Source organism: Styela clava, chromosome 4 (assembly GCF_964204865.1).
Source record: "Styela clava chromosome 4, kaStyClav1.hap1.2, whole genome shotgun sequence".
NCBI lineage: Eukaryota > Metazoa > Chordata > Ascidiacea > Stolidobranchia > Styelidae > Styela > Styela clava.
In genome coordinates this window covers 24,715,490-24,729,770 of record NC_135253.1, presented here as the reverse complement: position 1 = coordinate 24,729,770, position 14,281 = coordinate 24,715,490, and the positions used below count along the sequence as shown (strand labels likewise).

Below are 14,281 nucleotides of genomic sequence, written 5' to 3'. Positions count from 1 at the left end.
ATAGAATAAACTCATCAAAATATTTGACATTATATTATACTTTTAGGGACAAGAAAATGGGGGCGACTTCATAATTGAGCAGACTGCACCTCGCATGGGTTAAAAATACGCGACTAGGACGTCATAAAAGCCAAAAAAAAAATTTCGCGCGCCTTCGGCGCTTATCAACCCACTGGAGGCCGTATTGAATACAATTAAAAGCTATGTGGCCACCAATAGCAAATAGGTTGTACACCCCTGAAGTAAAGCGTCACTCTGTCTTTTCAAAAATATCAGCCCCATAGACAATGAGCATGGTATTAAACAAAGTCTCTATCATTTACTACACCAAGATCTCACTAACTCAATGGTTCTCAATTTTTCTAGTGTCAGAGCCAAATTTTAAACCTTAGAATTGTAAAGAGTCGCATAAAAACAACGCAAATTAAAATAGTAATCCAAGTATGTATTCTAAAAGAACAACACCAACAAAACTCGGGATAAAAATAAATTCACACTGGCTTTGACTTTTAATTCTAAAGTCTGAAAAAGCGAGGCGCTATCGTAATGGTAATAATCTCTATCAATACATATAACAATAGCTAGATTCATACTTTTATCATGATATCTAGTTTTCTTCTAAAGGGAAAGGTAAAATCAGTTTTGCGCCTCGCATTGTGGGCTCCCATCCTACTGTTCCGTGCCTCCCTTGAAACCACTGCACTACACCTCAATAAGCGCAAAGGCAACCCAATGTGTGGCGTTTAATCACTACAGTGGTATTTACTCGTCTTATCTATTCATTGGCAATTTACTTAGGTCTCATTAAGCTTGGCCCGACCCTAATTCGCCACGTTTAATTTTCAATTTATCTATTGCCAAAGTTGATCTAGTTAAGACCTGTATACGCGTAATGACGAACTTTAAATCGCTAATGGACACTGCGATCTTATGAACAAATATTTGAACAAACGTTTTGCGAATACGGAAACTTTACGTGATAAGAAAACAATCAACAAATATAATATAACAATTAAGAACAAATTGTCTTAAATAAAACTCATTTGCAAATGGATTTTAGTTTTATTGAGTTATTCAGTAACGCTTTTCGACTTCTTGTTATGACTTTCTTGCTGTCAATGCAAGAATGCATAAACTATGAACAAAAAAGAACTCTAATATGGTTATGGGAACTCTTACGATACTAAATCGAATACTTACTCTTAAATGTTGAAAACTTGGAACTCCAGCTAAAACGTATCTCAGAAATTCGAGGGCTTCAAGACAAAATGGCGAATGTACAAATTTTCTAAAAAATATCGATTTATTTGAAAATATCAAAAGGAAATAGGTTTTCTTGATATCTAACCATAGTTTGGAGCAATATTCACAGTTACGTGAGTTTAAAAACCTAAATACACACATTTTTGGCGCTCCAGAAGTGTGTACCAATATGGAGATAACTATACTCATATAATCTATCTTATTTTCTCAAAACAGGGGTGCAGCCCTCGGATTGCAGTAACAGAAAGTCACAAATTAGGGGGCGCTATTGGGTGACACGTGACAACGGCGACGCGGAAATGTACGAGAGAAACATAAGTGAATGAAATTTGTTGAATAAAACAAGGGCACCGGATAAGACCTAATATGGCAGCAATTTTGCGGTCAAATCGAATATTCGATTACGTGTTTTCACTAATTTGTGTGTCTGAAGGATCCATTACAATAAAACAGTCAATACAACTACATATCTTTCAAGTATTCGAGATATGGTTCGAAAAAATATTCGATTCGATTTTAAAATCATCAGATTTTCAAAAATGCCTAATTGTTAGTTATCATTGGCTGCTTGTGTAAAGACTTCCCTTTCAACTTAACAAGGTCGACTGCATTTGAATTCGGCACTCTTCACTTGCGGCCCAGTGGCTAAAGAGTTAACTGCAATTCTAATTCTACCGCAGATTAAAAGCTCGAGTTTAAATCTTGTTCCCATCAACCCACCCAGGGTAAAATAAATTGTCGTCGAACTGTATAGCGTTGCCTCCAATACTTATGAATATCAAATTCTGAAAACTTGGAACTGAAGCTGAAATAGGTTAACTTTGCCTTCGTATCTAACCATATTTTTAAGCAATATTCACAGTTATTTGACTTTTAAAGAGCAAAATATACTTTTTCTCTTATTTTCTCAAAACAGGGGTGTAACCTTCGAATTGCAGTAAGCAGAAAATCGCAAAAGAGGGGGCGCTATTGAGTAACATTTTGTCAGATCAGCGACGCGGATATATATGAGGGACAAAAGTGAATGAAATTTGTTGAATAAAGCAAGGGCACCGGATAAAACCTAAGATGACAGCAATTTTGTAATCGAAATAAATATTCGATTACGTGTTTTCACTAATTTGTGTGTCTGAAGGACTCATTACAATTAAACAATACCGCAGCATATCTTCCAAGTATTCGAGATTTTATTAGAAAAAATATTCGATTCGATTCTGAAATTCTCAGAAATTCGAAAATGTCCAGTCCTAGTTGTTAGATATCATTTGCTGCTTGTGTTGGAACTTGTTATAGCAAAAGGCGCGTATATGAGTCGTATATGAAACTGATGTAACGAACATATCTTGGGCATGTTTTACATGAGTTGCCTTCACAGGCGTAAACACCAGACCTGGGCAAAGTACGGCCCGCGGGCCAAATCCGACCCGTTGGGTAATTCAATCTGGCCCGCTTGATGCTACCACAACCAAACTGAAATCAAATTTTGATGTTTCAGTTAAAATAGCTCAAGGAATTTGTTGAGATTGCGGTTAAATTTAGTTTGGGCGCGAGGCTTATTGTTTCCCACCTTTGCTGTACACTGTAAATATTGTTCATAAAATGTAACCTTTCACGTCACAATTACATATCTGGTATCTGTCTGAGCGGAGAAAATTTTTGGCCCCTCGTTCGAAAACCTTGCCAACCCCTGGTAAACACTTCCTATCAATACATGTCTGCCTGGCGATGTAAACATGTTTTGCTCTTCTGGAATGAGCTCATAAATCACGGATTTAGTTCATTTTTTATTTATCCAGAGGAGAGGAAAGCTGATAGGGCGGGTCCATGATATGATAGGATTTTTGTTTTTATCACGAGAAGAGGAAAGCCGATAAGAGGGTTTAATTATCACATAATATGTTCATATTTATTGTAAGGGAGAGGAAAGCTGATACGACGGCTTTATCATGGGATTGGGTTTTTGTATGTATTTATCCCGAGAGAGGAAAGTTGATAAGACGGTCTTATCATAGGATGGGATTTTAATTAATATAGGAATAGGATTTTCATATTTATTCCGAGAAAGAAAAGCCGATAAGACAGCTTTATCTTAACATGTTATCCAGAAGTCGCGAACCCCGCCAATTGAGAATTTTCAACATCGTTTCGAGTTGGCCTCACATGATGTAGTGGTATATGGCACTGGAATGATGCCGGTTAAAATTACCGGTTAGTTCTGTATCATGTGTGTAACATGGATAAAAATGCTTGTTATTGAAAGTAAAGTTTGTTTCTTCCGTTACGCCATGTTTTACATGTGTTTCTCGTAGACAGACATGAATGTAAACATTGGATACCTATGTTGGGCTGCTTCGGCGGTTCGTGTTTTTAAAAGTAATTCGTTCAACGCTAGGTCATTCGCACTGACTGAGATACAAAAAAGATTTGAGTGAATTGACAAGCGAGCACAACAAAGCCAAGAGTTACGAAGAATATTAGAAATAGGGTAGAATTGCACTATAGGGTAGAATTGCACTTAGTGAAATACCAAATGACTTTTCCTTCAGCGTTTACTTATTCGTGCAAAACTTCATTTCACAAGCAAAGTATTTGAAGTAAGCGCAGGATTTTAATTGTCACAATTTTGTCATCCTGAGTTGAGTTTTTGGCGCTCTAGAAGTATGTGCACCAATGTGGAGGACACCGGAACGTAGTATGTGTACCACGTCGGGGTCAGGCCATGATTTCAATCCAGTTTTCCCTATTTTTGTCTTATTATGAGTTCGGGACTAGCCAAGTGACTCCTGTAGTATTTGTACCTAAAATTATGGCCTAATCCTAACCTGGTACGCATACTACGTTCCGGTGTCCGTCATCTTAGTTCACATACTTTGAGAGTACCGATTTTTTTTATAGAAATGCACCGAAGTATCTGGTCGGGGATTGGTAACCACTGTGTTAATGTTTTATATTCAGAATTTTTGAAACTAATGTCTGTGCGGTCACAAGATTACTTAATTTTTTTTTTCACAATTTGATTTAAAGTCCTAGATCAAAACCATGACTGTAAAACTAAGTTTATTGCTCGCTGTTTTCATCGGGTTAGCTTGGAAAATACCGACCGCACGATGCCAGATTTCTAAGTCGGTTCCTTTTCCTTCCAAATCAGACTCTTGCAATGTTGTGCAATGCAGTTGCGGGGCGGACAGACAACAAAACGAAGAGTCTCAAACTAGAAATCCTGGAGCTCCGGGCAAAATGGGGCCCGTGGGATTGGCTGGACCAAAAGGAGAAAGAGGAATCAAGGTTGGTGTGATTGGGTTTCTAACTGTTGTAGAGGGAGTCGCAACCGGAGTCAAATCCCCGAATCTGGTCGAATTTTACAAGACAGGTTGCAAAACTTTTTGTCTCGAGTTCGAACATTTTTTGCTCATACAGTATATGAATTTTTTGGTGACCGTACATTTAAACCCATGTGTATATCCGCGGGTTCAATCTATATGAGGGTGCTAAAATCCATGGGTTAGGGTTAGTATGGGTTCAAATATTCGTAAATATAATTTCCATAGGTGCAATTGTCGTGGATTCAAATTACGGGTTCAAATGTACGTGGATTCAGATTACGGGTTCAAATGTACGTGGGTTGGTAATCGAACCGAATTTTTTTGTTCGACGCTTATTCACGGCTTTCGCTCCGAAGTAGGCTCGTACAGGTGACTACTGATGTCTTACGATATGTAAGGAGTTACTATTATGCATGTGGCCCACTGAAGGTTTCCGGGTGCCCCGCGCGGTTTTATTCGAATTCCAATGTCTTTCACAAATCTGGGCCATCATTGAAACCTCTAATAAAAAAATTATTCATCGTCATTCAAACGCGCGAGGAGCACCACCCAGCTATCGAAAGCTTATTTATGTCCCTTTGTGAGTGTTATTGCTAAAGAGAGATGTTTGAATTTATTTTTATCGTCTGCCATGTATTTCAATCTGTTTTTCTATATTTTTTTTTATGTGAAGCTAGAAGAGGCAGTTTTTATGACCTCAATATTTGACAGCACTTAGGCTATTTGTACGAGCAAGTTTTTTTGCGGATGAACCATGTCAAATCCTTAGTGCTGGGAATGATTAACCGGTCAACCGATTTTAGATGGTTAACGGTTACGATTTATTTTGACCGTTAACTGACATCTCAGGTACAAATCATTTTTATACTGTACAATTTCTTTAAAAATGATTACGTCATCGCGAATTTATCTCCTGTGGCGTTTAATTCGAAAGAATATCACTAATTGTGTGGGTAAGGACTCAATAAATGTGAAAAATAAGTACCAAAATTGTTGATTATGAAAATTCACAATGATAAATTCAGAATCAGTTTTCGGTCGAAATATATTGTTCACAATTTTATTGCAAATTCAATGTCTTCCAACAAGTGCGCCGATGATGCCGTTTTTCTTTATGATATCTCGAAGTAGAATTTGTACATCGAACACTGAAAATTTGTCACATAAATGACGTTTGATAACGGAATCGGGTTTTCTTAAATACTTTCATGTCCGAACCACGCTGCATATCTCTTGCAGCGGAGCAATCATGTACTCTCTCGATTTGAATAATTTTGAGAGATACCGGGATAAGATCACGCGAAATTGCTTTATAACCATTGTGACGTAACAAGCTGAAATAATAAATTACAACGTCAAATGTCACGTTGCGTTTAACCGGTTAATTTTACTCGGTTAAGGTTTAAAGTGTTATACCTGAAATTCCCTGGCCCACAAATTCCCCGTGAGATCCGAATTTCGGACAGTCATATGAAAAATTCGCTATGCATTGTAACTTATCGCTTATTCGCAACCTTCAATCTTCGGCGATGTTGGCAAATCAAATTTTTCTATTCTGGGATTGAAATTTTCAACTGGTCAAATCGGAGACTGGAGACATGAATTCATTTATTCAATGTAGATATAAATTTTCGGAAACCATGGGTGAATGTGGCGTAGCCAGAAATTTTCAAATTTTGAAGTTGCCAAGTATTTGCCAAGTTAGATCGAAACAGCTAGCGGGTACGACCGAACGCCGGAAAACGTGGGTCAAGAGTCTTGAGGTTAAAGGTCTGAAAAGTATTTCAAGCTACGAAAAATGATATGTATGATAAAAAAAAAGATGCTCTTATTTTTTTTACAATTTAAAAGGGGGGGGGGGAATTTGACCCCTTGCTTTTCAAGTGTCCCTGGTTCGAATGAGAGCTTTCTCCAAAACTCCTTGTCTACTCAGGCTAATAAGATTTGAGAATTATCTGCAGAACAACGTTAAGATACATCACATGTAAAGATGCGCCGCTTTCGCCAGTTTGAAAATTGGGAGAATATTTCCAAACTCCCGGAGTTTAAATTTTGCCAATATGGAGTAAATAAACACATTTTGACCTGTTAAAAAAGCTGTATATACCTTATGGCCAAGTCCGCCAGAGTGATCATTTTATAAAGTAAAACAAACAACCCCATCAATACCAAATGATGTCACTATGGCAGTAGTCGAGTATAGAATTTTAAAATTGAAATAACTAAGAATAAGTCGTGTAATTTCTAAAGGTATAGAAGTCAAATTCTTGGTATAGGAGTGAATATTTTATTTCCAATCTGTGGTTAGGAAACTGGAATAATAACCAAAAAATTGAGCCAAATTTCGTTACGGTTTCCGCAGATTGAAAATTGATTTGAAACATAATAACTGCCAATACCAAGTTGTGATGGTCAAATATTTGCTAATTTTTGATATGACGTCATTTTTTGTAATTTCGGGGTAAAATATTTTGAACCCAGTTTTTGGTTTGATTTCACGTGTTTGTTTTCTCGACTTGACAATCTTGGTAAATAAGCTTCTGCTATAAACTGATTTTCTTTTTCAGGGCGAGGGAGGAAGCAAAGGAGAGAGAGGCGAAGATGCTGACAAGAGAAGGATTAACGAAATTGTTTCCAGAATGTTAAGTAAGATCATTTATCAATCTCGTGTTGAAATCCCATACCACCCACCTCACCCAGACATGATGAATTAGGTACGCAATTGGTCAAAAACGTAGGGTGAAAAATCAATGAAGCATATCTGGTCAGAATAATCTCATCCTAGTGTCTAAACTCTAAATCCAGAACCGCGAGTCAAGTCGAGTCACGGGTCATCTGAGTCTTGAGTCCAATCCCATCAAATTTTAATTTTTGAGCCCCAAATCAAGTCACAACATTTCACTGCTCCGCGTCATAAGTCGAGTCCCCAGTCATTACTGCAGATACGAATGTTCATCAAGTTTTCTTGACACTGTCGATTTACCTGGAATGGAACTAACCGGTAGAATGACGTGTCGAATCCTCATGTCGAAATGACTCGAGTCAACAAAGAAGGTGACTCAAGTCGAGTCGCGAAAACGCGCAAATACGATGAAAGATTCATGTGAATTAGCGCAAGTTCAAACAAATATGGCGACTATTGTATTGTATTGTGGCGACTTAAATATCTATTCTAAACAATGACTTATGTACATGCGGGAACAAGGTAGTTTCTTTATCACGCATAGAGTTCTTTTCTTTGTTAATGTGGTAAGATTCGAATAATAGTCTATTCCTGTAGTGGGTTTCCTTCTCTAGTATCCTGCTTTCCTATTCTTTTCCTATATATTTGCTTTATTGTGCTTTCCGTATCATGCCCTGATGAAGTTTCTCTGAATAGAAACTTGAAACGTCGGCAAATTATATCGTTTTGCTAACGCCGGTTGTGCTTTATCTATCATCGATATAAACTTACCTGGTGGCAATAATGCGCTATTTGATATGACATTCGGTACAATTATTTCACCATTTGATATGACATTCTGTATAATTCCATTTATCATTTCACATGACACTCGACTTAATTTTTTAAATTTTATATGACATTCGGTAAAACACTTTCAACATCTGATATGACATTCGGTACAATTCTTTCAACATTTGATATGACATTCTTGATATGAAGTATGCGATTTATATAACATTCGGTACAAATCTTTTGGCATTTTATATGAAATTCGGTACAATTCTTCTAGCATTTTATATGACATCCGGCACAGCCTTAATTGGGAATAGCTTGCCGTATCTGTAACCATAGTTTATGACATCCTATTGTCTCTGCTTTCCTCTTGTAAAATATTATTTTACACGCAGGTGCAACAAGCTGCCAAGAGCTCAACGAAGTGCACGGAGTCACCGCTACCGGATACTACCCATTGCGTGACAATAGAACAAGTTCAATCGTCTCATTTTATTGCGATTTCGCTGTGTATGAAGGTGGGTAACGGAGTTAATTGGAGAAAACTAGACATTATGGCTATTTTGTCATTCAAATTTCTATGAATCGTTTGCAAAATTGTTGTTGTTCGGGCAAAATGGGTTTTCAATCCAAACTATGGTCGAATTGCTTCACATTTTCAGCCATTATTAGTGAAGCTCCATCATTATAATTGTTCAAACCTGAGGATTAGTCTGCATAATTCCTCCAAAACTTTTACCTTTAAAACAAGTTTCAAGTCGTCAAACTACGTTGCCTGTGAACTATCGCTTGTCGCTGTGAACTATTGCCCGTGCACCTACAAAACGAAAAAGCCATTCCCGATTTTTCAAGAACTCCAGAACTGTGAAATTCAGTACTTCATGGTTACTTTTTAATCTTGCTATAAAGTCTCGCATCAATCGGTTTTACTGCCCCTAACAACTTTTGGTTCAATAAAGCAAACACTCTTTTTGTCTCTGAAACGAGGGGGTCTGGCACGATCGTATTGCGCACGAACGCGCCACGCTTGTATCGAAAACACAGTGCAACACACTTTTGTCTCCGGCTTCTCATTATTATTGTTATTTTTCCTTGGGTTATACACTCATTTTTTGCCCACTCTACCATCAAAAATGATATAAACACTAATATTTTTCAATGTATTCAGACGTAACAGATTGTGCTGAGCTTTTCTCCAGCCATGGGATGTCGACACACGGATTTTACCGGTTTCCAGACAGATTGGGAGAAGTTCCATCTTATCACCATTGCGCGGGTATGATTAGAACGCTTGTCGTAATGTATAAAGTTGGTAACATGAATTTTTAAAACACTTGTTGTAATGTATAGAGTAGGTACTAAAGTGTTTTCTTGCTTTGCATCATCACATCCCTAGTTGTGGAGTCAGAGATAAATTACCATCAAACCCGAAATCAAATTAAAACACTTTCCCGGGTTAGGAAAATTTTTGGTGCTCCAGAAGTGTGTATACCAATATGAAGGTAACTAATTTTGTTTGCCTACTTTACATCAAGTTGTGTAAAGGGACTGAAACCTATGGGCAGGGGGTATATTCACTTGGCTAGCACAGACAGTCCCCGAACTCGTAATAGAACCAAAATTAGGAAATCGGAATAAAATTATGCCCAAACCCTAATCTGGTACACATACGATGGGAGTACCAAAATGTTAACCTCCATCCCTAGCTTAAAAATTTGCAATCGGTTCTCGAATCCGGAAAACTTTCCGCGTAAAGCAAAACTTTCGACTCCGACTTGTAATACTTCTGACTTCAGGTGTAAAATCCAAGTTTCATAACAAACACTCTGGCGCGTGCATGTTTTCTAAAACCAGACAGTTGAAACGATTAGTAAAATTAAAGAGCATTAATGAGTAATTTTTGAGCATTACAAGTTTCCACTGATATCTGGAAGGCCCAGCAACTTTCTGGCTGGGATTTTTTTTTCCTATTTATTACCCGGTATGTGTCATCACAGTCGATTCTAACGCTTCAACCTCTAATCTAAGTCACCGCGTCAATTAATTTAGTTATATTGCACTTCTGCAGATCATTTCACATGTCATCAACTGCAGAATAAAAATAGGACCCTTGCATCTGGTTACTATCGGCTGGGTTTGGCAGGAGATTCCTACCAAGTCTGGTGTGAGTTCGGCTTCGGACCAGGTAAGTCTCAAATACCAATAGCAGGTTGGTGTAAAATTATAATGTCTAGTGGGTACAATCAGGGCTGAAGAGCCAGGGCCATGGCGTTTTGTTGTAGCTAGAGTCAATCCTACCATAATAAATGAAACCGGAGATGTCAAGAAATTCGGTAGGCTCCAGCTTCTAACCATCTAGTTGTATTTTCATGTTTAAATTTTTTTAATACTTTATAAAATAATCGAATCTATTTTTTTCAGATTATAATTTTTTTATATTGAAAACTACGGTAATATGTCGCTTTCTCTTTTATCTACAGCAATAACCAAAGTATCCCACGATTCGACGAAAGAGTTTTCAATTCCAGACTGTGAAGACCCTGGTTGCTACTCCAAGGTTCCGCGGTATGACTTAGCAAATGACAAAATACTGAAAATCATAGAGCAGTCGGGAAGATGTCGACAATATATTAAGGTAAATATATTAGAATTCAAAGCCTGATGATGCGACAAATGATATTTTGTGAAGGTTTTTGCTCGTGCCCGCAACAACATGTGTTCGGGTCCTAGATTGTGAGGATGCTATCTACACGACTCCGATCGACTTTGAATTGTCTCAAGAAGACCACGCGCACTTTCTCCGGAAAGAGAGTAGCCCTTGAAATCCAAATAGTTACTGAATCTTTGGTTAAGCATTACACGCACCAACTAAGAGGTAAAGCAGATTCCTCTCCGCATTAAGTTACGCGCACTGACTCAGAAGTAAAGGAGGCTTAGCATTGAGCAAAGCATGGTACCAGGTTCATGTTCTATAACCTATAGGTAAACCGGTTTACCTCCGATCCGTATGTGTCATACACAAATTCTAACTTATGCATCCTGAAAAACTTAATATCCTGCTATATGCGGTAACTATAAATTAATGTGCTGACAGTGCCTCACCCGAGCAGTTGCCGTGATTACCTCGCTCGACGGTGCTTGGAGTCTCTCTTTTGCATTAACAAGCGCTTCTGGATTTCCCAGACATCCTCGGGTACTTAGCCTTTCTGATAGGGATTTGTTCAAAAAGTATTGTTTTAAAACAATTGTTTTAAATCAAGTTTTTTTCGCCTGTTTCGTTCAAATGGCTGTACTATTTGATTTTTTTGTATTAAATGGGTTGAAGAAAAATGGATGTAAAAACTTGCCAAGCGCTTCTTATCTGCAATAAATTCTTCAAAACGCCACAAATAACGATAGAGGCTCATGCACACCTTCTCAGGTTGTAGTTCAAAGGTTGGCGCAATAAGAGGCAACCGATAACATAACGCCATCACGTAAACGACCCTTTGACGAAACCACCTTGCGAAAATTGAAATGCGATCGAATAAATGAGTTTGTATAATCTTGAAAAACTCTATCACTTCAACCTTAAAAACAAAGTATGCTAAGCATAAATTAACCGAACAGTATTAACCGTAATAATGCCTTCATTTTATGAGAAAAATGTCAATACATGAAATCGAAATCCACATCATGGCGTCATAACAGATTAGTTGAGGCGTCTTTGCATCAGAGGACTCTTACAATTAACATAGGTCAGGCTAGCGTGTCTTATCCGCCGTCGATGTAAGCATATTCCTAATTATTGCAGTAGGCTTGTGAGCTAATTTTCAGGTTTTCAACTCAAAACGTCTCTTTGATATCTCGGATAAACATTCTAGTTAAAATCTTATGACTTTTGTGGAAATACGAAAGTCACGATAAATGTACGCAATAGAAGTGAAAGTCAAAATAGGAATTTTTACTTACATTTTTAAAATTATAATTCCGGCTGCGTGTACAGCTGCCCGAATGCAACGTTTGGGCGTAGTTTCGCGGCGATGCAAGGGGTATTTCAATAAAAAATACAGAAAAAAATTGATTTAAAACAAACCCTTGTTTTAAAACACGATGTTTTTTTTAGATTTGATAAAAAACAAAACCCTACTTTCTAATATATACATATATACTAGTGTGAAGACTCTGCTACTGAAACTTTAGTGAATAGAATTACAGTGGTGCTTCCTGTCGCAACGCTCAGCTCAAGTTGAAAAGAACTGAAAAATAGCTATTCGAAAATTGCAGATTCCTCATTAAATCTATTTTCTAAGTTAAATTAACAATGTCTTTTTCCAGTACCGATGTCAAGGATCCTTGATATTCAGAGATAATTGTGCCTGGTGGGTGTCAAGAGGAGGAGAAAGAATGACTTACTGGGGAGGCGCGACTTCCATGAGGGATAACTACTGTGCATGTGGTGAAACAGGTATACTCATATTATGCTATTTTAATGAAAGAATGAAAAAAAAGGAAATAAAGAGAATCGGGTATTGGAATACATTCGAAATTGGTATATAAGTAACATTGAAAATCATTGATTTTAAAAGTTTTCTTTCTAATTCAAGAGTTTATATCTGACATGAGCATGGCCAAATCCGGCCCGTTGGGTAATTTAATCTGGCCCGCCCGATGGGGCCACAAACAAACAAAACCAAATTTTGATGGTTTAGCTAAAAAATATCTCAAGGAACTGCTTGAGATTACAATTAAATTTAGCCTGTTGTAAATTGTTTTCCACTTCCACTTTTGCAACATGTAAAATTGTTCGTAAAATGTAACATTTACGTGGCCCGCCAGTCTGGGTAGGCAAAATTCTTGGCCCCTGAAAAAACTTGACTCCGAAAACCTTGCTCACCCCTGGTGTATAGTGCTTAAATATAATCAAATACGCATTAGGTTTCATTAAACTTGGTGACTCTTTATTAGCCCACCGTGTATATATATATATATACTAGTTTAAACAACTCAGACAATAAAATAGAAGTAAAGGATTGTACAGAGGGTAATTGAGCCTCTGAGAAGTTCCAAAGCGTCCCGCTCCACCACAAAGACTGAACACTAATGAGTGATTTACCCAATATCGTTCATTCCAGGTGAATGCGTTGATAATACCTACAAATGCAACTGTGACAACAACTCAGGGAATGTTATGACTCAAGATGAAGGGTATCTGACGGACAAGAAGACTCTGCCGGTGAAAGAAATGAGATTCGGCGATATGGGGCACAGTTCTGAACATGGTTGGCATACGCTTGGCGAGCTTGAGTGCATGGACTAAGTTCAAAAGTCTGTTATAAGGTTTTAAGTCAATGTTTTGCTAATTTACACATGTTTGAACCCTGCCAGAAATTGTTCTTTTGTCAGAACGGTGGGTTTCAGGGTTTCCTCTGAACAGTCATTTTTCTCAAATTTGAAGTAAATTTGACGAGATCTAAAATTTTTTTTATATTATGGCGCGCTTGGAATGGATGTATGGAAAAATTGTGAAAAGAAAAAAATTGGGGGGGGGGGGGGGGGTGTTGGTTGGCGGGTGTTTTTTCTAAATCAAAAGTTCACCAGCACACCCAGGGTGAATAAACTTTGCTTGTGATGTCGGACAAGAAAAATTTTGGTTCTTCTAAAAATATGCACCTCCTCACACACTAATAAAATTTTGTCATCATTTAAAAAAATTAATTCGCGATTTTCGGACTAATTAACAAGCTTTAGTTAATTAAAATGTTAATATTTCAACACAAAATGTCCTAAATAAATCAAAAACTTTTCTATTTTGTGGGTTTTGTAACCCAGTGGTAAAACCGTTCGATCCAACTGTATTGGTGTCGGCATACTTCGGTTATTCGGCAACTCCGGTTATCCGATAAATAGTAGCTTTTTACATATCAGTGGATGCTCATACAATGAAAATGCCGAAAAATAGTAAATACTACTGAGTTCTTATATATACACGTCCATGATCAAACTCGATTAATTTCTTTAAAAATGCATTTATCATCCCGACAGCTCAATTTTGCATAGTTGAAAAAATTCCAAATATTATTACGATGTACAGTGTTTTTTGTGTCGGCAAAATTTTAATACTATTTTGTTACATATTTCACCTTTTCGTTGTTTCTTCTGGTCTCATTTGTTTTTTTACAACTTTCTTTGGACAACTCCGAACAAGGCTATATTAAGCGGTAACTCAGCCGCACAGCTGGGTTGAAAAATTGTTTCC

General features: G+C 37.4%; 2 protein-coding genes across 2 annotated transcripts in view; one reads left to right on the top strand and one right to left on the bottom strand.

The window, feature by feature from the left end:
* LOC120326421 (uncharacterized) overlaps window positions 1–14,281 on the bottom strand; it is a 169,384-nt gene that overhangs the window by 144,194 nt on the left and 10,909 nt on the right. The window lies entirely within an intron of this gene.
* On the top strand, window positions 4,287–13,480 carry LOC120326630 (uncharacterized). Its single transcript, XM_078112194.1, has 8 exons — window positions 4,287–4,548; window positions 7,154–7,232; window positions 8,439–8,561; window positions 9,212–9,319; window positions 10,112–10,228; window positions 10,524–10,678; window positions 12,361–12,490; window positions 13,158–13,480. The coding sequence occupies exons 1-8, from the start codon at window positions 4,303–4,305 to the stop codon at window positions 13,340–13,342; spliced, it is 1,143 nt and encodes a 380-aa protein (XP_077968320.1). The 5' UTR covers window positions 4,287–4,302; the 3' UTR covers window positions 13,343–13,480.